Source organism: Oncorhynchus kisutch, linkage group LG17 (assembly GCF_002021735.2).
Source record: "Oncorhynchus kisutch isolate 150728-3 linkage group LG17, Okis_V2, whole genome shotgun sequence".
NCBI lineage: Eukaryota > Metazoa > Chordata > Actinopteri > Salmoniformes > Salmonidae > Oncorhynchus > Oncorhynchus kisutch.
Genome location: NC_034190.2, coordinates 16,493,558 through 16,518,442, shown reverse-complemented (window position 1 = coordinate 16,518,442; position 24,885 = coordinate 16,493,558). Strand labels below are relative to the sequence as shown.

Sequence of the window (24,885 nt, the reverse complement as noted above, 5' to 3'; positions counted from 1 at the left end):
GGTCGGTAATCTGTTTGTTGACTTGGCTTTCGAAGACCTTAGAAAGGCACGGTAGGATAGATATAGGTCTGTAGCAGTTTGGGTCAAGAGTGTCCCCCCCTTTGAAGAGGGGGATGACCGCAGCTGCTTTCCAATCTTTGGGAATCTCAGACGACACGAAAGAGAGGTTGAACAGGCTAGTAATAGGGGTGGCAACAATTTCGGCAGATAATTTTAGAAAGAAAGGGTCCAGATTGTCTAGCCCGGCTGATTTGTAGGGGTCCAGATTTTGCAGCTCTTTCAGAACATCAGCTGAATGGATTTGGGAGAAGGAGAAATGGGGAAGGCTTGGGCGAGTTGCTGTTGGGGGTGCAGTGCTGTTGTCCGGGGTAGGAGTAGCCAGGTGGAAAGCATGGCCAGCCGTAGAAAAATGCTTATTGAAATTCTCAATTATGGTGGATTTATCAGTGGTGACAGTGTTTCCTATCTTCAGTGCAGTGGGCAGCTGGGAGGAGGTGTTCTTATTCTCCATGGACTTTACAGTGTCCCAGAACTTTTTTGAGTTAGTGTTGCAGGAAGCAAATTTCTGCTTGAAAAAGCTAGCCTTGGCTTTTCTAACTGCCTGTGTATAATGATTTCTAGCTTCCCTGAACAGCTGCATATCACGGGGGCTGTTCGATGCTAATGCAGAACGCCATAGGATGTTTTTGTGTTGGTTAAGGGCAGTCAGGTCTGGGGAGAACCAAGGGCTATATCTGTTCCTGGTTCTAAATTTCTTGAATGGGGCATGTTTATTTAGGATTGTTAGGAAGGCATTTTTAAAAAACACATGCAAGATATCATACTCATTTGAGTGTTCGGATAATGTTACGTCTAATCCATAAGACTAGGCTGGACACTCAGACCAAACTCATAGATACAGAGAGAGAGAGTTGCAAAAATTATGAAGCTTTCATATCAAATCACATATTTTGCAGATGTTATCGCGGGTGTAGTGAAACACGTATGTTCCTAGATCCAACAGTGCAGTAATACAAAACAATGGACGCAAATCCCCCCCAAAATTAAGAAAGAAATTAAGAAATATATAAATACAAGAATTTGTCAATGTCAACAGTCCAGAATATAAATATATTTGTATATGATGATGTGTATAGACATTATGGACAGTATATGAATAGAAAAGGTATGTGCAGTAGTTACATAGGATGAGCATTGACTACAATACAGTATATAAATATGTCTGGTCCGGACATACATCGGCTGATGTAAAAAGGGCTTTATAAATACATTTGGTTATTTGATTGAAGTGGGTAAAACAGTATGTAAACATTATTAAATTGACCAGTGTTCAATGACTAGGTACATAGGGCAGCAGTCTCTCTAAGGTGCAGGGTTGAGTAGCCGGCTAGGGTTTAGTTTATTTTAATGTTTGTTTCTTTATTAATTTAGTCTGTAATCTGTGATTGACAACACACTCCAAAACATTAGGAGGCGGCTTGTATATTTAGTTTCCTTAGGGGGACGAGAATATTGGGGTAGAATTTTGTGCTTCACTGTCGCTGATCCACACTCCAGTCCAGTTGGTGGCGGTAATGCAATTTAAAAATTGGTTGCCAACCTCAATAGAATAATCCACAGAAGAAGGCAAAAGTGAAACTTGATGTGGCAAATTTTTCTACGGTTTTCTGGAATGTTCGCCTGTATTCCTTCAAATGTTCGATATGTTATGGTTAATTTAACTTCAATATAAGTGCAAAATATACTTTTTATTTCGAATGGGCCGATGAAAAAAGCCTAGCCCCAAAGACCTTCTGTAGACTTATTTAACGCGGAGTTTTTCCTCTACTTGATATTTGCATCTCCCTGTTCCAGTGATATGAAGAGTTATTCGTCAGGCTCACTGGGAATTATTTTGATTTCTCTACTACTGGAAACAGGTAGGCTAAGGTCTTATCGAACCATAATTGGGAGTCCTGAGTACTGTATGGTGTTTATCTGGCTAAATACAACAACAAGGAAACGATGGAAAAATTGAACTTGCAATATTGTTTAGTTTTTTTAAGGGCAGTATATTTAACCGGCAGAAAATGAATGTCGTCGGAAGGCCGAGGCTAATCTAGGCAGGCGATAGTGGTTGCGAGATCGGGACTATCATCTAGGATTGATTTGCATTCCGGGTAATACACTTGTGTACTACATGGACCGGTTTATACAGCATTTTCCATTCAGGCTGCAAATGCATAATTCTCCTCCCTAACTACCTTTAATAGCGGAGAAAATGTGGTCTTATGATTTGGTCTTATGTAGCAACATTTGAATAAATAAATAAAAATTACATTGGATAAACGTATTGACTCAGAGCTACAAAATGGTATATCATACATAACATTTTTGAGGAACAATTGCAAGTAATTCTGCTTTGAAAGTTGATACACTTGTTAACTCACTTTTGAGAAAAGGGCCTTTGAATATTTTGGTACCTACTGGAGAGTTCTCCTTTGTCTACACCTGTTCAGCATCATTCACACCCTCTTAAGCCAGACCCACTCATCTCTTTAAAGATTCACATGAGGTCATGTGCTAAACAGTGAGTGGTGTAGTAAAGATGAAGACAAAAATTGGTAGTAGCCTACAATAAGGTGAAGTTCCAGGTAAACAGAAAGTGTCCAGATAAAAATATTAGATGACGCTTACCCAGAAATAATTGTCTAAATTAATGGGTCATGTGAAATAAATGCTATAACCCCCAGCCACATCCAGTGGTGTCATACTTGAGTAAAAGTATAAATCTTTTCAAATTCCTTATATTTAACCAGGTGGCACAATTTGTCTCTTTTTTAAATTTAATTGACGGATAGCCAGGGGCACACTCCAACACTCGGATATAATTTAAAAACAAAGTGTTTGTGTTTAGTGAGTCTGACAGATCAGATGCAGTAGGGATGTTCTCTTGATAAGTGTGTGAATTGGACAATTTTCCTGTCAAAATGTAATGAGTACTTTTGGGTGTCAGGGAAAATGTATGGAGTAGAAAGTACATTATTTTCTTTCGGGAATGTAGTGAAGTAAAAGTAAAATTGGCCAAAAATATAAATAGTAAAGTAATGTACAGATACCCCCCAAAACGACATAGGTAGTAAGTCACAAAATCATGTTACGACCACACATAAATATTCATTTTATATATCAATATTTTGCTAAGTGGATGGGTCTCTACAGAAGGTGTAAACAGTACAGCCAAATTGTTACTTGCATAGTAGCAATATCAGAAATAGTTAGTGTCAAATTAGAGGGGACACAGGGAGCTACTAGTAGGTAGCTAATATGGCTAATTGGCAATTATAAGTAGCAATCTATCGGTATGTTAGATAGCTAGATGACTATGAAGAGGCACTACTGGCTAGTGTAACAACAAGACATCGTAGAACACCTTTATGTACAATAAGTAGATTTTTTTGTTTGCATTGAAACAATTAGATGAATAGCTAGCATGGTTATTTGTTTTCTACCACAGATGGCTATCAAGCTATGATGCACTAAAGTTACTCTAGAAGGGATAATGGTATGTGACTCTTCAAAAACAGAGGACCTATCTGAAAGCATCTGAAACTATCAGACTATATAGTGTAACGTTGTTAGTGTAATGTTGCTTTAGCTTTTGTTTATTTTTTTAGGCCCAGCTCTCACACTGTGTGTGTGTGTGTGTGTGTGTCTCTCAGTCAGTCTGTCTCAGCATGTCTGTGGCCATCTGTCTGCTTAGGAGTTCCATATGTGACTGCAGGAGAGTAGAGGCGAACAACACTGGAGGGCATCTTCACTGAGCAATGAGCACATGTAGGACATGTACAAGTAAACAGCCATATTGGGTACTACTACACGGATAGATAGGAGGCAGAGATTGCGAGTATAGAGGAAACTACTGTATTTTGAAAGTCATTACCTGTCATTACCTAGCAGTGATTGTGTCATACACAGACAGTGTCTGAAGCACCCCTTCTCCTCATAGGCAGTACTCAAATGCGTTGGACTTGTTGCAAAGTTACTGTCATGTTGCTGAGTTATGACCGATTCTCCTCCTTTCTCCCAAATTGTGCACTTGCATACTTCCATGATGAGGAGTTTGCAAGTGCACACCGTAAGAGAAGGGTGAATAATTGGAATGTAGCCCTCCTGTGCTCTCTCAACCACCTATTTACGCCTGTTCCTGTAGCTGAGGGTTACAGTGATATTACAATGAGGGTATTCGATTAAGCTGGCCAGGGTGGGCATGCACCGGGTGAAAAGTGATCATTTTGAAAACCAGGTTGCCAACCGGGTGTGAGCGGGGTGCCATGTTCAAAGCCCACAGCGAAGTCGGCTCAAAACAAAGTGATGTTTGTCAATATCGTGAAGACGCATGCAAAGTGTTTGCTCTTGGTATAAAAACTAATATATACCGTATCTGCCTTCCCAAGTAAAACTAGTACAATTCTAACATGTACTATATGGAAAATACTTGTATGTTTTCCGACCGATGAACCATACTGTCTTGTTGACAATATGGCCTGGCGGTACAGATTAGTGTTAGATTTGAGCAGGGTGCTTCTCCCTCACCGCTTTCATCCATTCATATCACGGGCCAAGCCCGGTGCACCCCGGTCCAGCTTAATTAAACTACCTCAATATAAGGGCTACACTACGGAGTGGTAGTGTCCACAGTAGAAGAAAAATGGAGTTGTATTCATATTGTAGTCCGATGATCCTCCCCCGCTGAGTTCTTGTATGTGACATTTTGTTTGTTTATTGCAAGTCAAGCGTTTGTTTGCATGCCAGTGAATATTGTCAACCTTAAAGTATTTAATGATTATATTCTGCAGGGAACAGTACCAGAGCCTTTGTAAGGGGGAATATGATCTATGATATGGATTGGAATCAGTCTGATTCTTTTGACTTTCTGTTGTCTGATCATCACCAATGATATTTCTAAGTTTACTGATGAGGAAGAAGAGGGCAGGCTTATCCGTTGTCCCTGAAATGCTTGAAGTGTTCAGTCAAAATTACAGTGCCACTTTGTTACCACTAGTCACATATTCAATAATATGTTCTGCAGAAACTGTACAGAAATGTTATTGCGCCTCAATGAGGCTTTGCCAGTCATATGTTGGAAACCATTATCAAGGAAACATACAGTAGTTGAACAATTTGTGTAGATAGTAACCTGTTTGTTGAACACCAGTAATTCTAAAAACAAGAATAACTGTTACCTGTAGGACAATGTCTCTATCACAGCTCACCGAGGGTACAGTAAGGTACTGTATATCCTTAATAAAATAAGTAGTGATGGTTAATTGTGCATGCTTCTTATTTTACATTTGATATGCAATATAGTTTTGGGGCTAGAGGCGTCATTACACATCCTGGTTCGATTCCAGGCTGTATCACAACCGTCCGTGATTGGGCATCCCATAGGGCGGCGCACAATTGGCCCAGCGTCGTCCAGGTTAGGGTTTGGCCTGGGGTAGGCTGTCATTATAAATAAGAATTTGTTCTTAACTGACTTGCCTGGTTAAATAAAATAAATACCTATGGCTTTGTTGTTAATTTCCTCCCTGAGATTTTAATGTCGGACAGTTCGATCCCTGGCCGAGTCATACCATAGAGGTCAACTGATAAATCGGAATGAGCGATTAATTAGGGCCGATTTCAAGTTTTCATAACAATCGGAAATTGGATTTTTGGACACCGATATTGCCGATAAAAAAAATATATATATATATTTTTTAAAATCTTTATTTAACTAGGCAAGTCAGTTAAGAACACATTCTTATTTTCAACGACGGCCTAGGAACAGTGGGTTAACTGCCTCGTTCAGGGGCAGAACGACAGATTTTCACCTTGTCAGCTTGGGGGATTCAATCTTGCAACCTTACAGTTAACTAGTCCAACGCTCTAACCACCTGCCTCTCATTGCACTCCACGAGGAGACTGCCTGTTACGCGAATGCAGTAAGCCAAGTTAAGTTGCTAGCTAGCATTAAACGTATCTTATAAAAAACTATCAATCATAATCACTAGTTAACTACACATGGTTGATGATATTACTAGTTTATCTAGCGTGTCCTGCGTTGCATATAATTGATGCGGTGCGTATCGTTGCTCCAATGTGTACCTAACCATGAACATCAATGCCTTTCTTAAAATCAATACACAGAAGTATATATTTTTAAACCTGCATATTTAGCTAAAAGAAATCCAGGTTAGCAGGCAATATTAACCAGATGAAATTGTGTCACTTCTCTTGCATTCATTGCACGCAGAGTCAGTGTATATACAACAGGTTGGGCCACCTAATTTGCCAGAATTGTATGTAATTATGACATAACATTGAAGGTTGTGCAATGTAACAGGAATATTTAGACTAATGGATGCCACCCCTTAGATTAAATATGTAACGGTTCCGTATTTCACTGAAAGAATAAACGTCTTGTTTTCGAGATGATAGTTTCCGGATTCGACCATATTAATGACCTAAGGCTCGTATTTCTGTGTGTTATTATGTTATAACTAAGTCTATGATTTGATAGAGCAGTCTGACTGAGCGGTGGTAGGCACCAGCAGGCTCGTAAGCATTCATTCAACCAGCACTTTCGTGCGTTTTGCCAGCAGCTCTTCATTGTGCGTCAAGCATTGCGCTGTTTATGACTTTACAACTCCCGAGATTAGGCTCATGTAACCGATGTGAAATGGTTAGCGGGGTGCGCGCCAATAGCGTTTCAAACTTCACTCGCTCTGAGACTTGGAGTGGCTGTTCCCCTTGCTCTGCATGGGTAACGCTGCTTCGAGGGTGGCTGTTGTCGTTGTGTTCCTGGTTTGAGCCCAGGGAGGAGCGAGGAGAGGGACGGAAGCTATACTGTTACACTGGCAATACTAAAGTGCCTATAAGAACATCCAATAGTCAAAGGTTAATGAAATACAAATGGTATAGAGAGAAATATTCCTATAATTCCTATAAAAACTACAACCTAAAACTTCTTACCTGGGAATATTGAAGACTCATGTTAAAAGGAACCACCAGCTTTCATATGTTCTGAGCAAGGAACTTAAACATTAGCTTTCCTACATGGCACATATTGCACTTTTACTTTCTTCTCCAACACTTTGTTTTTGCAGTATGTAAACCAAATTGAACATGTTACATTATTTATTTGAGGCTAAATTGATTTTATTGATGTATTATATTAAGTTAAAATAAGTGTTGCAAACATGATATTATTTGTCCATTTGCATTTCCAATTGAGTTTCAGCAGCTAAATCCTCCATAAGTCGTGAGCTGCCCAGTGACTCGAGCCTACCAGATGAGCTAAATGCCTTCTATGCTCACTTTGAGGCAGGCAAAACTGAACCATGCATGAGAGCACCAGCTGTTCTGGGAGACTGTGTGATCACATGCTCCTTAACCGATGTGAGTAAGACCTTTTAAACAGGTTAAGATTCACAAGGCCACAGGGCCATACGGATTTAAACTGCATTGTTGGTTAAGGGCTTGTAAGTAAGCATTTCAATGTAAGGTCTACACCTGTTGTATTTGGCACACGTGACAAAGAACATTTGATTAGATTACCAGGCCGCATACTCGTCTCAGGAGGCTGAAAAGATTTGGCAATGTCCCTCAGATCCTCAAAGTCCTACAGCTGCACCACTGAGTACATCTTGACTGTCTGCATCACCGCTTGGTATGGCAACTTCTTGTCATCCAACCGCAAGGCACTACAGAGGGTAGTGTGTACGGCCCAGTACATCACTGGCGTTTAGCTCCATCACTGGGGTTGTAGCCCTGTGTTATTATGTAATTATAAATGGCTATGTTTAGTTAATTCAATTGGAAGTTATCAATTGTGATCATGGTCACAGCTCTATCACAAATGTATCATTATTCACATTTAATGTCAGTTTCATTGTGGACTTTTCCCAGAAATGAGACGTTGGCCTATCAGGGGCTATAGGCTACCTGCAGCTAGCTCAGCAAATCATAGCAAATTTTAATTGCAATTATAAACCCAGATTTTAGTCACTAGCCTATGCCTATTGAAATAACAATTCGATCTTGCAAATGGGCCATTTATAACAGTTTGTAGTCTTAACATTAGCACATAATAACGTCACAATTGCCAGAAAATAGCATTTGTTTTTTAAAAGTTCGTCCAAGTGTTTCTTGCACAGAGATTTCGAGATCCTCTGTCCAACTTTCATCACACAAATTCTCCTGTCGGGTTAATCTATGGTTTGAGCCCTGAATACTGATTGGTTGAAAGACATGTTATATCGGACATGTACCACGGGAATTACTAAAACATACTTTTTACTGTTCTAATTACGTTGGTAACCGGTTTATAATCGCAATAAGGCACCTCAGGTTTGTGGTATATGGCCAATATACCACAGCTAAGGACTATGTCCTAAGAACAGCCCTTAGCCGTGATATATTGGCCATATACCACACCACCTCGGGCCTTATTGCTTAATCATAGCAGTCAAAACCTGTTAAATCAACATCAATTGATGGAAAATGATCTAGAGAGTTTTTAATAAGGGCGATTTATCTTTTCTCTTATTATTTTGATGGAAAATAGAATTTTGCTTTTTACCTTATGTCGTTAAAAAATTGCTCAATAACGTTATGGAAGAAAGGGTTTATTGGATAAATGTGGGAACGCCTCTCTTGCTGCAATATTTTTTGGGGGGGCTAATATTCAGGCGTGGTGGGCGGATTTTCTGAGGTGGTATTTCTGCAGTCATTGGACAGGAAATATTTGTTAGACCTGGCATCCCTGCTTCCCAGACTGCCTCCAATCTTAATGTTCCTTAAGGTATCTAGTATTGGTGTACCAATTTTGATACTTGTATCATAAAATATAACAATTATTTCACATATCCGCTGGACTACAAGTGTGTGCAACATTCTAAATTATATGAAAATGGTGGTGGGAAAATTGTGTTTGTTTTTTGTCAGACTTTGTCCGTTCATAAATTCGCTCTGGAGTGCCAGAGTGCGCTCTGGGCGTTCATTAATACTGAGCGTTGTCAGACTTTGTCCGTTCATTAATACTGAGCGTTGTCAGACTTTGTCCGTTCATAAATTCACTCTGGAGTGCCAGAGTGCGCTCTGGGCGTTCATTAATACTGAGCGTTGTCAGACTTTGTCCGTTCATAAATTCACTCTGGAGTGCCAGAGTGCGCTCTGGGCGTTCATTAATACTGAGCGTTGTCAGACTTTGTCCGTTCATAAATTCACTCTGGAGTGCCAGAGTGCGCTCTGGGCGTTCATTAATACTGAGCGTTGTCAGACTTTGTCCGTTCATAAATTCACTCTGGAGTGCCAGAGTGCGCTCTGGGCGTTCATTAATACTGAGCGTTGTCAGACTTTGTCCGTTCATAAATTCACTCTGGAGTGCCAGAGTGCGCTCTGGGCGTTCATTAATACTGAGCGTTGTCAGACTTTGTCCGTTCATAAATTCAGAGTGCACACTGGACACTGGCTGAGGAGTAGGGTTGATTCTAGCGTTCTGACCTCACAACGGCAGTCAAGCACCCAAGCTAACTGGCTAAAGACACAAATGAGAGAACACCTCACTCTGACCCTTTTACTCGCCCCAGCAGAGCTGGTTAGGCTGTTTATGTTATTAAGAGCGTTGGTGACTAACTGTGCTGCTGGCAACAATTGAATCACGTTTTTTTTGCCAACATTCACTGACACTGGTCATATTCAACAGGTGTTGCACGTTTATAAATGAATCAGTTTTTCTGCGCTCTGGCACACGCAGATGAGAGTGCTTTGAAATCGGAGCAGATAGCCAGAGTGAATTTACCATAGGTGTGGACTCGAGTCACATGACTTGGACTCGAGTCAGACTCGAGTCACACACGAATCAGACTCGAGTCACAAATATGTGAATTCAGATTGAGCAATTGGAAAGATTTATACACAAAAATACAACATTTGGATATACTGACTACGCTGTAGTCAACAAAAAACATATTGCAACTTGCAAAACGTGTGGGAAGAAAATTACAGATGGAGGCGCAACAACTTTCAACTTCGACATTTGAAGCTGCACAAAGAACGGTAAGTCGTGGCTAATATAGCCAACAGCTATATATAACTTTGCTAGTATAGCATGTAGGCTAACATAACATTAAATCAATGAGCCTCCACACAGTCAGCCAGTGCGGGAATGTGATCATTGCACCCAAGATTGAGACCAGGCAACATTGTGCTACTGCCCCGCTCAATATTTTTTTTAGATGCTTACAGATTTGAACAATACCAGATGAACAAAAGTGTCACAAGTGAACCACAGCAGTTGGTGACATCCTGAAGCCATTTGGAGCAACAGATACAGTGGGGCGAACAAGTATTTGATACACTGCCGATTTTGCAGGTTTTCCTACTTACAAAGCATGTAGAGGTCTGTAATTTTTTATCATAGGTACACTTCAACTGTGAGAGGCGGAATCTAAAACAAAAATCGAGAAAATCACATTGTATGATTTTTAAGTAATTAATTTGCATTCGTGTACAAATGACTGACAGACTTTTATAGAATTTGGTCTTTGCAAATGCAATACATCATAGGGCCCTGAGATATGAGAAAAAATGTAACTGTTTATGCATTACACATAGTCTCCATGTTCAGGTTTTATCTCCCATCTTTGGAATCTGTATTTTTTCTCAGACATTCAGTGTTCAAATTATAGACCTCAGTTCAGTTGTTTAGATCTACCTTTAAATAAATGATTGTAACTTTATGGCAGGATTGTTTTAGGTGAGAGAGAGAGAGTACTACAATATGTAGTTTTTGTTGTCATATTGATGTGTCTGTCTCATGGTTACCCATGTATTTCTATGGAAATATAAAGTTTATTTGGAAAGTAATAAATATATATATATTTTTTAAAGCATTCATGATTTGCGTAAATTTAATATACTATTACTCTTGTTAAATATGAAATGGTATTACATTTGGTGAAGAGCACATTATGACTTGTTTAGGACTCGAAACTCAAAGTTTAAGACTTGAGACTTGACTTGATACTTGACGGACTTGACTTGAGACTTGAGTGCTAAGACTTGAGACTTACTTGTGACTTGTAAAACAATGACTTGGTCCCACCTCTGGAATTTACCAACAAACCCGTGGTCACGACAGTAGCTAGTATCATAGAGATAGAAACGCCAGTTTTAGCCTGTGTATTTCCATTGAGGATTTAGGCTAGTCAACTGGGTGGGACTTCCTATGGGTTAAGGAAGGATCACATAATTCCATCCAGGTCACCAGGAGGGATCAGCCAATGAATTATACTTGTGAGCAAATATTCCATTACTGCAGGTGGCAGTAAATCGCCAACCTTGCCTGTATACCTGTTCAAATGACACACAGGTGGCAGTAAGTACCCTTTCAGAATGTTTGCCAACTCATGAAGATGGCCTCAATGGCCCTGCCCGTGCTCTTACAGGTGCCATAATGGGACAATGATGTGATATAGTGTATTCAGACCCCTTGACTTTTTCCACAGTTCGTTACAGCCTGTAGCATGCTCAAGGGTGTTGGGTTTCCACATCACCAAGTTCAATAACACAACATGCACCATTAGCACAACTAGAATGCAAATGGGGAGTTTATTAGGTATTTTCTACACTGGGGAAAAGGGGGAAAGTCACCAACTATTTCACAGTCCACAAACCGGTCTCATTGTCCGTTCCCTTCTCCAGGGGTAATCCTAAAACTCGGGTCTTCAGCCAATCCGGTTCGGTACACAAGGGGGGTAACAGTTCAGTTCAGACAGTTCAGATCACAATAAGTAATCACACAGATATTACTCTCTTTTCTCCCACTCTTCATCACGTACACTTCTCTCTCCATTCTCTGCCCCTTTGTGCAAGCTGCTTCCTCCTTTATACCCAAGCACATCCAGGCACTCCCAGAGCCTCGCCTCGATGGTGCAGGAAGTTCATATAAGGCTCGGCAGTGGAGCCAGCGGGCTGCAAGATATCTCCTCTCAATAACCACTCCCCTCACCCCTCCCTGCCATCTGCCACAAACCTTATTCTAGAATTGATTCAATTATAATTTATTCTCATCAATCTACACACAATACTCCATAATGATGGAGCGAAAACAGGTTTTTAGACATTTTTGCAAATGTATTAAAATAAAACAAATAGACCATTTACATAAATATTCAGACCCTTTGCTATGAGACTCCAAATTGAGCTCCGGTGCATCCTGTTTCCATTGATCATCCTTGATTTTTCTACAACATGATTGGAGTCCACCTGTGGTAAATCCAATTGATTGGACATGATTTGGAAAGGCACACATCTGTCTAGATAAGGTCTAACAGTTGACAGTGCATGTCAGCAAAAACCAAGCCATGAGGTCGAAGGAATTGTCCTTAGAGCTCCGAGGCAGGATTATGTTGAGGCACAGATCTGGGGAAGGGTACCAAAAACTTTCGGCAGCATTGAAGGTCCCCAAGAATACAGTGGCCTCCATCATTCTTAAATGAAAGAGGTTTGGAACAACCAAGACTCTTCCTAGAGCTGGCCGCCCATCCCAACTAAGCAATCGGGGGAGAAGGGCCTTGGTCAGGGAGGTGAACCGATGGTCACTCTGACAAAGCTCCAGAGTTACTCTGTGGAGATGGGAGAACCTTCCAGAAGGACCACCATCTCTGCAGCACTCCAACAATCAGGCCTTTATGGTAGAGTGGCCAGAAGGTAGCCACCCCTCAGTAAATGGCTCATGACTGTCACGCTGGTATAAAGGGATTGGGAGACAGGAGCAGGAATGCGTAAAGAGGTTTTTATTTACCCAAATTACAGCGTGCCATGTAAAGGCACGGGGACGAAGACCAAACAAACACGTATACAAAACACAGGGTTGAAACCCAAACAAAAGTGTGAGGAGTACCTCGAAAAAATACACCGGGGTGAGACCCGTAACATACACGCACACAATGATACCACACGGAAAGAGACCCGTAATCATCTGTGCAATACAAGCGGCACGAAAGCCAAAACAACACAGCACAGGTACTCACACGACCAAAGGACATTGGAAGAATAATCAACAAGACAATGGTGAATAAAGCGCACAGTTATACAATTACTAATCAGGGGAGAATATGGGGTCCAGGTGTGCGTAATGACAGTTCAGTTCCTAGAGGCCGGTGACGTAGACCTCCCAAACTGGTGCACAGAATGAGCAACAGTACCGGAGGGAACCGTGACAATGACAGCCCACTTGAAATTTGCCAAAAGGCACCTACAGGACTCAGGCAAGATTCTCTGGTCCAAGATTGAACTCTTTGGCCTGAATGCCAAGTGTCAGGTTTGGAGGAAACCTGGTGCCATCCCTACGGAGAAGCATGGTGGTGGCAGGATCATGCTGTGGGGATGTTTTTCAGCAACGTGGACTGGGAGACTAGTCAGGATCGAAAGAAAGATGAACGGAGCAAAGTATACAGAGATCCTTGATGAAAACCTGCTCGAGCTCTCAGGACCTCAGACTGGGGTGAAGATTTGCCTTTCAACAGGACAATGACCCTAAACACACAGCCAAGACAACGCAGTAGTGGCTTCGGGACAAGTCTCTGAATGTCCTTGAGTGGCCCGGCCAGAGCCCGGACTTGAACCCGATCGAACATCTCTGGAGAGACTTGAAAATAGCTGTGCAGCAACACTCCTCATCCAACCTGACAGAGCTTGAGAGAGGATCTGCAAGGAAGAATTGGAGAAACTCATTATTGGGTATTGATGAGAAAAAAATGTATTTAATTAATTTTAGAATAAGGCTGTAATGTAACAAAATTTGGAAAAAGTGAAGGTGTCTGAATACTTTCCGAGTGCACTGTAGAGGCTAAGTTTATGGCTAGTATTCTGCCAGTAGCACAGGGATGAAACGGCGACAAGCAGAGCTAAATCAATATAATGTCATGCGTGTAGGGCCTGATGTATGCTACAGGTTTTAGAAGCATGGTTTATATCTTAGAATATATTTTACTTCACATATTGTTTTTGCACGCTGTGCTGTTTGCTGTTTATTTTAAGTTTAATCATTATTTAATTGAGTTTTTACCCAATTATTTACTTATAGATAACAATCACAGTTAAAGGCAGGCCTACTTGACAGGGTGACTGTAAATGTGTGAATTTTAAAGTATCCTATGATGTGATTTGTTCTTAATCTTTTCAGAGACATCTCATGTTGTTTCGCCTGATCCCGTTGTTGCTGTTGCTGATGATGATGTCATTCTACCATGTTCCCTGTTGAATTTCACCAAGAGTGCTGGCTTGATAGTGAAATGGTCGATATCCAACCTGAAAGACCCAACTAGGAAAGACAAGGTTGTCCATTTTTACCGTGACGCCCGTGACTCCAATGTGGATCAGGATGAATCCTACAGGGGAAGGACGTCACTGTTTAAAGAACTGAAGAATGGCAACGTTTCCTTAAAACTGTCCCGAGTGAAACTCTCTGATGAAGGCAACTACATGTGTTACATTCTAGTTCCGGAACCGAACAGTCTAGTTCAGGAAACCATCATTCAACTCATTGTTGGTGAGTCATGGATCTTCTGTCTCTTAAACACACAAGACCTCCCTCTTGACTTCTTCTTAGTCAGCTGCGTCACCGAAAAGCTAACAGTTCAATGCGTGGGTGGTGGTATTTCAAGCGGAGGAGTGAGATTTACCAATTCAACTCTGTTACATGTGTACTTTTATTACAGTATCATAAGCACATGTATTGCGTACATATCTCTGATCATTGTTTTACCTTGTCTGTTTAGTTGCTGTGTCCAACCCAGTGATCTCCATCAATGGAACCAAAGGCAGTGGGGTGGTCCTGAAGTGTGAGGCTAAAAGCTGGTACCCCAAACCCGAGATGAACTGGCTGGACAGTGAGAGACAGGTCCTCCTTGCTGGTTCCGCTGAGACACACAGGGACACAGAGGGCCTCTACATTGTGAGACGCCATGTCACCGTGAACAAGAATGTCACCAACACGTTCACCTGTAGAGTTCAGCTTCAAAAGTTGAATTTTACTAGGGAGACAGAGTACAATGTTCCAGGTGAGCTTCTTCTATTGAGAAAAATAAAAACACAGTACATTAGTGACATCACACCTTCCCTAAGGTGTCTAAAGGCAGCTGTCGCTCACAGAGTGACAGACTACTCTATTGGCTAAGATAGTTGATTGTGTTAGCGCCCTGCTTAGGGCAGAATATAATCCACTCTGTTTCATAGGCATGAAGGATTTGAGAACAAAACTACAAGCCTCTGATATTTGTATGGTGGTTACCACTGTGAAAGCACTACTATTTAAATTGTGCCTTTTTTTATTTGTGAACATTTACCATCAAGCTGGAAACTTGAATTTAATCAAATCCCACACATGTCGGGAAATAACACACTTCTCTTTGGAGCTGCACTCTGTAATGTGATATGATGGTTTAATTTGACATCTGTGTTTCAGATGAGATGTTTCCCACAGTTCCCTGGGTGTGGATTGCTGTTCCTGTTTTGATAGTATGTGTTTGTGGACTTGTGGTTGGTTTCATGTGGATAAAATACCAGAAACTGAGAAAAAAGATAGGTAAGTTATGGTTGGTATAACCTAACCTTCAGGGGGCATTTTTAACATCAATCACCACAGAGAGAAATATAGGACATTTTCACTCACTCAATTCAATTCAGTTGTCTTTATTGGCATGGGAAACATATATTTACATTGCCAAAGCAAGTAAAATAAACAATACACAAAAGTGAGAAGAAACCAATTTACCATCAGCAAAAAACGATTAGAAATTCACAGGAAACATTGCACTGAAAAAAATTGACATTTCAAGTGTTATATTATCAGCTATGTATATTGTTTTAGCAATGTGCAAATAGTTGTAGTACAAATAGTGAGGGAAGATAAATAAACATAAATATTGGTAGTATTTACAATGTTTGTGCTCCACTGGTTGCTCTTTTCTTATGGCAACAGACCTGTCTCTGTCTCTCTGTCTGTATCTCCCTCTTTCCCTGTCTTCTCTCTCTCTCTCTCTCTCTCTCTCCCCTCTCTCTCTCTCTCTCTCTCTCTCCCCACTCTCTCTCGCTCTCCTTCTGTCTGTTTCTCTCTCTCCCCACTCTCTCTCGCTCTCCTTCTGTCTGTTTCTCTCTCTCCCCCCCTCTCTCGCTCTCCTTCTGTCTGTTTCTCTCTCTCTCTCTCTCTCTCTCTCTCTCTCTCTCTCTCTCTCTCTCTCCCCCCCTCTCTCGCTCTCCTTCTGTCTGTTTCTCTCTCTCCCCCCCTCTCTCGCTCTCCTTCTGTCTGTTTCTCTCTCTCCCCCCCCTCTCTCTCTCTCCCCACTCTCTCTCTCCCCCCCCCTCTCTCTCTCTCTCTCTCTCTCTCTCCCCCCCCCCCCCCCCTCTCTCTCTCTCTCTCTCTCCCCCCTCTCTCTCTCTCTCTCTCTCCCCACTCTCTCCCCCTCTCTCGCTCTCCTTCTGTCTGTCTCTCTCACTTTCTCTCAATTCAAATTGTTTATTGGCATGATGTAACAATGTACATATTGCCAAAGCTTACTTTTGAGATTTACAATATTAACATAATCAATAATGTCAACGGGACAACAGTAACAACAATAATCAAGGGTCAAAATAACCATACATTGAACAATAACAATGACATGTGTCAGACACCTGCCAACCCACAGCTCTCTGCGTCCTCCCCCAACAGGATGGGTAGCCTACTCTCATCAGATTTGGGGAAATTAAACTCTTAAGTGTTTTATATTTTTTACATTTTGTCAGGAAATGCAGCTCCGTCTCGGGTTCTGCTGTTGTGCAGTGGTTGCACAGCCTTTCCTCTACAGGGAGCCAGGTTTTCCTGTGTCTACCCTTCTCAATGGCAAGGCTGTGCTCACTGAGCCTGTACTTTTCAAGGTTTTTCTAAGGTTTTGATCAGTAACCATGGTCAAATAGTTTGCCACTGTGTACTGTCGATTTAGGGCCAGATAGCAATGCATTTTGCTTTGTGCTTGTGTCTCCCAATAAGTCATGTAGTTTTGTTTTGTGTTGTAATTTATTTAGGATATTCTGGTCCTGAGGCTTCAGTGTGTTAGTAGAACAGGTTTGTGAACTCAGCCCCAGGACCAGCTGGATGAGGGGACTTTTTTCTTTGCTCAGCTTTTGGTATTGCAGGGCTTGGTAATGACATGACAGGGCTTGGTAATGACATGACAGGGCTTGGTAATGACATGACAGGGCTTGGTAATGTCACTGTATTTTAGATGTTTCCTAAATGTAATTGCTATTTTTTGAGTTTTTATTATTAGTGGATATTGGCCTAACTCTGCCCTGCATGCAATGTTTGTGGTTTTCCTCTGGACATGTAGGAGAATCTTACAGATCTGTCTCTCGCTCTCTCGTGTCTCTCACCTTCTCTCTATGTGTCTTCACACTTTAGCCTTTAACCTGTGTAACAGCCTGTGTGATTGACTTTTAAAGGTGATTTCTGTTTGTACTGACATAAGTGAACAGCGTACATGATCTCTCCAGTGTATAGCTGTGTGCAGATCATTCATCTATGCTGGTTTGGATCCTGGCCTTAGTCTATTGTAAATCAGCAGATAACACCAGACGAGAGGGAAAAGTGTGTGTGCGAGAGCTCATAATTATATAATATATTAATTATATTAATTTGTTTTCTTAGACTTTGCAGATCAACAGATACAAGAACTCACTGATGAGTTGGGTAAGTGGTATGGAAAATAACGTCTCTCTGTCGTGTGTGTGTGTGTGTGTGTGTGTGTGTGTGTGTGTGTGTGTGTGTGTGAGTGTGATTTATCTATGTGTTCTCACTTTAATACTTTGTTTTACTGTTCATCTACAGACAGTTCCAGAATAAAATCTGGTAAGTTGTGTGTGTGCTCGTGCATGCATGTGTGTGAACTCGTGATTTGAATAATTATTTTAATTTGTGTTTTCTTATACTATGCAGATCAACGTATAAAAGAGCTCACTGACGAGCTGGGTAAGTGCTGTGGAAAATAACTAGTTTGTCTGTCTCTGTGTGTTTGTCTGTCTATATGCCTGTCTTTCTGTGTGTCTGTGATGATTTATCCATGTGTTCTCACTTTAATACTTAGTTTTACTGTTAATCTACGGACAGTTCCAAAAGGGGTGTGTGTGCATCGTTTGGGTTACAGAGCTCATGATTTGTTTGGGTTTTATCATTCTCTGTAGGTACACGCGAACAAGAGCTCACTGAACAGCTAGGTAAGTGGTGTGTGTATGTGTGTGTGTGGTGTATTCGTCTCTAGTGATTATCTCGGCCTTCTCACTTTAATTGTTCTGTGTCACTTACCTACAGCTAAACTCAAACAAGAGAGGGGTAAGTCGTGTGTATGTGCCGTATGTGTGCTATGCGTGAGTTATACTCTCCAGGTAGGGTGAAAATGTTAACTAGTTCAATAAGGGTTTGTCAATACCATAGAGAACAAAAGCTAATGATTTAAATTCTTACTTATATTAATATATAATTTATTATTATTGTTTCTTTAAATTGTGTTTTCCCATCTTCAGCTGCACTTGTCTCTTCAGTTGATAACGGATGCCATGTAAGTAGTGTGTGTGTGTGTGTGTGTGTGTGTGTGTGTGTGTGTGTGTGTAGACATCCACATTCAGATTTTAAAAAATCTATATAGATTATTACAGTATAAATGTACAAAATAAATTCAGTAGAATTCAGGATATAATCTTAAATTACAAATATCTTATGAAAGTACATCGTCTCTGATGACGGGTGAATTCTAGTGAATTGTCCTTATTATAAAAACGTGGTGAAAACAGTTTTTTAGTAATAATTTTAAAATACTATAAGGGACTCAAGGCCGTGGTATATCTTGAATATCAGCCGTAACGGCTGTCTGACCGTAACTACATTAACAAAATACTACAATCCATAATTCCTTTATTCTCTTACTTTTCCAGAGATTTTCATTCTCAAGGGTAAGTTGTTGGCTTGGTCTTAAAACACTGTCAAAGTCTGGCTTTATTGTGATTGAATTACATGGAGAGATTGATTTGTTCTTAGAGAACCCTGTTGATTTTGGACTCTTAACAGACTTCACTTTCTTCATTGTAGCCTAACATCTTTCATAGTTGTGTTCACTGTTCCATGGGAGAATATCACAGTTCACCACTGCCAACAGGCAGGCAACTCACAGAAGCAATAACTATGGGAAAATGTTTAATATATTTTTTAATGGCACTTACTTGACTTAAAGTCAAGACATTGTACTAATAATTTGACTGTAACAAACACCAGGTCAAATGAATGAATATCTCAACATGTATGACATGCATTGATTTTCTTACTTCTACAGACGCTATCAATGTCACTGTCAAACGTAAGTATCATGTGTATGACTGGGCTTTTAAAAGCCTGTGTGTGTGTGCGGGTATGCATGTGTGGGTGGAAATTAGTATTAGACAATCTCAAAAAGATTGTCAAAGTCTGTCACAGGAAAATGTTTATATTTGTCAGCACCGGTATGTGTGACTCTTTCAGAAACCACTTAGAAGAAATACAATGGCACATTCAATGACTGAAAAGGCAGATGTCAAAGAGGATGAGGAGACGAACCCGTTACACCAAACGATCAGAACCGCTTGACGAGGTCGCTAGTTGGGTTAAAGGAATAGTCCACTCAAACGTATCTTTTTTCAAACTTTTTTAAATTTAATCCACTGTTGCTGAATGTTTTCCATGTCAGCAATCATGTTTTCAATACATAGGACTTTCAAGATGATGATGTCTCCATGATCATATGCTGCACTTTGCTTCTTGGAAGTGCTATATCTGTGAAAACCTGACTACTGACTTGCAAACATTTTTGGGGCTGTATCAACATTGGACTAATGAAACAAATACCCTTTTTTTCTTTTTTTTCTTGGAGCAATGGTACTATTTCACACTTTCTATGTCACACTAATTTTATGTCACACTATGTAGCCTCGAGGAAGCCTTTCTTTGGAGAAGGTTCTTCATTAGGTTCTTTGCTTTCTGAATGGTTCCAAAAGAATTGTCTTGCTAGAAGGTTGTGGGTAAATTCCTGTTTTTATGTTGCACTATTTCACATCGCTTGGCCTGTGTTTTCTACCTGTATTGCCTCTTTATGTTCATGGGTTCTTTTGGGTTCTGTTGGTCAGGAACCTTAAGGGATGTCAGCATGTACAGTACATTCGGAACCTTTCCACATTTTGTTACGTTACAGCCTTATTCTAAAGTGGATTAAATTAATAAAACAAGTCCTCATCAATCTACACACAATAGCCCAGAATGACAAAGTGAAAATAGTTTTTTAGACATTTTTGCCAATATAAAATACCTAAAACAGAAATATCTTATTTACAGAAGTATTCAGACCCTTTGCTATGAGCCTCGAAATTGAGCCAGTGCATCCTGTTTCCATTGATCATCCTTGAGATGTTTCTACAACTTGATTGGAGTCCACCTGTGGTAAATTCAATTGATTGGACATGATTTGGAAAGTCACACGCCTGTCTATAAGGTCCCACAGTTGACAGTGCATGTCAGAGCAAAAACCAAGCCATGAGGTTGAAGGAATTGTCCATAGAGTTCCAAGACAGGACTTTGTCAAGGCACAGATCTGAGGAAGGGTACCAAAACATTTCTGCAGCATTGAAGGTCCCCAAGGACACAGTGGCCTCCTTCATTCTTAAATGGAAGAAGTTTGGAACCACAGACTCTTCCTAGAGTAGGCTGCCCGACCAGACTGAGCAATCGGGGGAGAAGGGCCTTGGTCAGGGAGGTGACCAAGAACCTGATGGTTACTCTGACAGAGCTCCAGAGTTCCTCTGTGGAGATGGGAGAACCTTCCAGAAGAACAACCATCTCTGCAGCACTCCATCAATCAGGGATTTATGGTAGAGTAGCCTGATGGAAGCCACTCCTCAGTAAAAGGCAAATGACAGCCCTCTTAGTCTACCAAAAGGCACCTAAAGGACTCTCAGACCATGAGAAACAAGATTCTCTGGTCTGATGAAACCAAGATTGAACTCTTTAGCCTGAATGCCAAGCGTCACGTCTGGAGGAAACCTGGCACCATCCCTACGGAGAAGCATGGTGGTGGCAGCATCATGCTGTGGGGATGTTTTTCAGTAACAGGGACTGGGAGACTCGTCCAGATCAAGGGAAAGATGAACGGAGCAAAATACAGAGAGGTCCTTGCTCAGGACCTCAGACTGGGGTGAAGGTTCACCTTCCAACAGGACAACGACCCTAAGCACACAGCCAAGACAACGCAGTAGTGGCTTCGGGACAAGTCTCTGAATGTCCTTGAGTGGCCCAGCCAGAGCCCAGACTGGAACCTGATCAGACATCTCTGGAGAGACCTGAAAATAGCTGTGCAGCAACGCTCCCCATCCTACCTGACAGAGCTTGAAAGGATCTGCAGAGAAGAATGGGAGAAACTCCCCAAATATAGGTTTGTTAATAAGCTTGTAGCATCATACCCAAGAATCAAATCAAATGTATGTATAAAGCCCTACTTACATCAGCTGATATCTCAAAGTCCTGTACAGAAACCCAGCCTAAAACCCCAAACAGCAAGCAATGCAGGTGTAGAAGCACGGTGGCTAGGAAAAACTCCCTAGAAAGGCCAGAACCTAGGAAGAAACCTAGAGAGGAACCAGGCTATGAGGGGTGGCCAGTCCTATTCTGGCTGTGATTCAGCCTTAGAATCTTCATTTGGTGGCGATTATAAAAGAACATGGCCAAGATGTTCAAATGTTCATAGATGACCAGCAGGGTCAGATAATAATAATCACAGTAGTTGTAGAGGGTGCAACAGGTCAGCACCTCAGGAGTAAATGTCAGTTGGCTTTTCATAGCCGATCAAGAAGACTCGATGCTGTAATCGCTGCCAAAGGTGCTTCAACAAAGTGCTGAGTAAAGGGTCTGAATACTTATGTAAATGTTATATTCCCATTTACATAATACTTATGTAAATGTAATATTCCCATTTACATAATACTTATGTAAATGTAATATTTTTATTTGTTATAAAATTGCACAGCATATGACACAACCAGACACCATTATATGAAGATTCTAAGGTTGAATCACTTTTCTGTCATATAATACTGAGTTACTTTTCTGTGATATAATGCTATTTCTAATGCTGAAGCACATGTATTGGTGGTATGTCTTTGATACTTCCAGTGGGAAAAATGTTTGGAGTCTTAGGCTGATTTAATCCAAGGTGCTTTTTAGAGCAGCTACTAGACAGCCTTTATAAAGGCAATTTCCTTGGATTGAATCCCGGCTTTATTCTCTTAATTTATTATTAGTATTAGTATTGTTGCAGTACTAGTACGCCTCTAGATAGCACCTTGTATTGGTTCTACCTGGAAATATAAATAATATTTAATGAGAGGGTTCTACAAGGCACCACAAAGGGTTCCCCTACAGGGACAAATCAAAGAACCCTATTGTTTCTCCAAAAATGTTTTCTAAGTAGAACCTTTAACCTTTGAATAACCTTTATTCATATTTGCTAAAGATCCAATGCAGATGTTTTTATCTCTATCAAATAATTTCTGGGTAACAATTAAGTACCTTACTGTGATTATTTTCAATTAAAATGGTCAAAAACAAACAAAAATTGCTTTTTAGCAAGCAAAAATGTAGCTAGGACTGTCTGGGAGTGTTGTGGGGAGGGGAAACTAGCTGTTATTGGCAGAGAGGTTTGGAACTCTTTATTATTTGTCTATTAACTAATTTACTGCTTGGTGATGATGATGATGATGATGATGATGATAATAATGTTTTATTGTCACATACACCGGATAGGTGCAGTGAAATGTGGTGTTTTACAGGGTCATCCATAGTAGTGGAACAAATTAGGGTTAAGTGCCAAGCAGGCCAAAACTCTATCCAGCCAAAACAGGCTGAAATGCCAGAGAGTCTTTTCAAACAGCTCCAACACTAAAAGGGCATAATCATAATTTTCACAATTTCACAGTATTATTCCAACCTCATAGTGTGAAAATAAATATAGAACACAGGAAAACATATTTTTGACTGCACTGGGCCTTTAACATACTGAATAATCATTGCTTACATAGTTTAGACCACCCAGGTCATAGGTTATTGCAGTTCATCAGGGCCAGAGACATGAATATGAACATGCCAGTTACTAAAGTAGCTATGTTTACAACACCAGAGGCTGCTGAGGAGGACAGTTCGTGATAATGGCCGAAACGGAGTGAAGGGAACGTCACCAAACCTATTGAAACCATGGGTTTGTCTTTGATACATTTCCACCTATTCCACTCCAGCCATTACCACAAGCCTGTCCTCCCCAATGAAGGTGCCACCAACCTCCTGTGGTTTACGAAGATCCTGTCATTATGCATGTTCAATGTGTGCAAAAAAGGACGGCATGATAAGGGTCTCTACTTAGAACCTTGATGCTACCTACTGTTCTAAATAAGGTTATCCAAGGCCACAAAAAGGGTTCCCTTTATTTTATATTTTGTTCTAGAGTGTTCTAGAACTCTACTCACTACCCTGTGCTTTGTTCAATACAAATACTAAAGAGTGGGAATTCTCACTAAACAACACTCATCAGATCAAGCACCTGCAGAAAGACTGTACGTAAAGAGTAGCGCATACATCTTGGGCTGTTTGTATAAAAGGTGCTCATTAATTTAAGTTTATGACTTTTTAGTACTGTGTCTGTCCAGTCTCATTTTGTTTTGTATAGTCTGTTTTAGCAAGTGTTGTGCTGTGATATGTTAATTCTTGTCACTCTCTCACCCGCTCTCTGGAGACTGAGCTCTCATACCTCAGAACCTCCTGCTGGGTCTGTGGAAGTGATGTGTCCACAATAAAAATGTACAATAATTTGAAAATCACTCTGTTCATGTCTTTACTATAGATATAGAAAATAGTAGTACAGTAGACTATAAGTATGTAGTACAATGACGGCCTACACCGTCCAAACCCAGACAACGCTGGGCCAATTGTGTGCCGCCCTATGGGACTCCCAATCACAGCCAGTTGTGATACACCCTGGTTTAATTCCAGGCTGTATGTAGTGACACTTCAAGCACTGAAATGCAGTACCTTAGACCACTGCGCCACTCAGGAGACCAAATATAACAAATAACCACAATGTGTCAGGAACGACAATCAAGTCTATTCCTTTGATTGAATATAATCTGAGTCAGGTGATGATCAATCAAGCTGCCACATATTGATATTGCTCAGAGATGAACAGGGAGGGAGAGTGGCATGCAGGACAGATGTGGCTCTAGCCTAGACAAGGCTAGGGTGCCCCCTTATGGCTGTATTCCATACTGTTGAGTTTCAGTCCTCCCAATGGCCACTAGAGTTCACTGTAGAGTCATTGTTGAATGTGCTGTCTGCTCTGTGTGTGTGTGTGCGTGCGTGCGTGCGTGCGTGAGAGTGGGGAGATGGAGAGAGAATGGCGTTCTCAGTCAGACACATTCTCATATGGAAAGGAACATTTTTGATTTAGAACTGACATCACATAGCTTAACAGCAGCTAAGAAGAATAACCAGCTAACCTCTTGTCCTGCGACCTACTGCACCGTGGCAGGAAGCCTAGCGGTTAGAGCATTGGGCCAGTAGGTTGCTAGTTCAAATCCCTGAGCCAATCTGTTGATGTTCCCTTGAGCAAGGCACTTAACCCTAATTGCTCCATGGTTGCTGTTGATAATGGCTGACCCTGGCTGTGACCCCACTCTCTGAGGGTGTCTCAGGGGGAGTTGGGATATGCAAAAAACACATTTCAAATTCACACATCTGTATAATACACACTTGGGCAT

The 24,885-nt window shown here is 41.0% G+C and overlaps 1 protein-coding gene across 2 annotated transcripts; it reads left to right on the top strand.

Moving 5' to 3' along the window:
* The first annotated feature begins 1,633 nt into the window (after window positions 1-1,633).
* Window positions 1,634-23,949, top strand: LOC109907245 (butyrophilin subfamily 3 member A2). 2 transcript variants are annotated; one of them, XM_020505109.2, is made up of 13 exons: window positions 1,634-1,919; window positions 14,216-14,581; window positions 14,811-15,092; window positions 15,497-15,616; window positions 17,717-17,758; window positions 17,897-17,917; window positions 18,005-18,037; window positions 18,250-18,282; window positions 18,377-18,397; window positions 18,589-18,623; window positions 18,997-19,014; window positions 19,392-19,415; window positions 19,577-23,949. In XM_020505109.2, the coding sequence occupies exons 1-13, from the start codon at window positions 1,859-1,861 to the stop codon at window positions 19,679-19,681; spliced, it is 1,161 nt and encodes a 386-aa protein (XP_020360698.1). In that variant the 5' UTR covers window positions 1,634-1,858; the 3' UTR covers window positions 19,682-23,949. The 2 variants fall into 2 exon arrangements, with proteins under 2 accessions (XP_020360698.1, XP_020360697.1); XM_020505108.2 differs by having other exon boundaries at window positions 19,392-19,877.
* Window positions 23,950-24,885: the final 936 nt, after the last annotated feature.

Coding starts and splice junctions, on each gene's coding strand:
- LOC109907245 (XM_020505108.2), top strand. CDS start 1,859: ATGAAGAGTTATTCGTCAGGCTCACTGGGAATTATTTTGATTTCTCTA. Junction 18,038..18,249: donor AGAGCTCACTGACGAGCTGG/GTAAGTGCTGTG, acceptor CATTCTCTGTAG/GTACACGCGAACAAGAGCTC. Junction 18,283..18,376: donor AGAGCTCACTGAACAGCTAG/GTAAGTGGTGTG, acceptor ACTTACCTACAG/CTAAACTCAAACAAGAGAGG.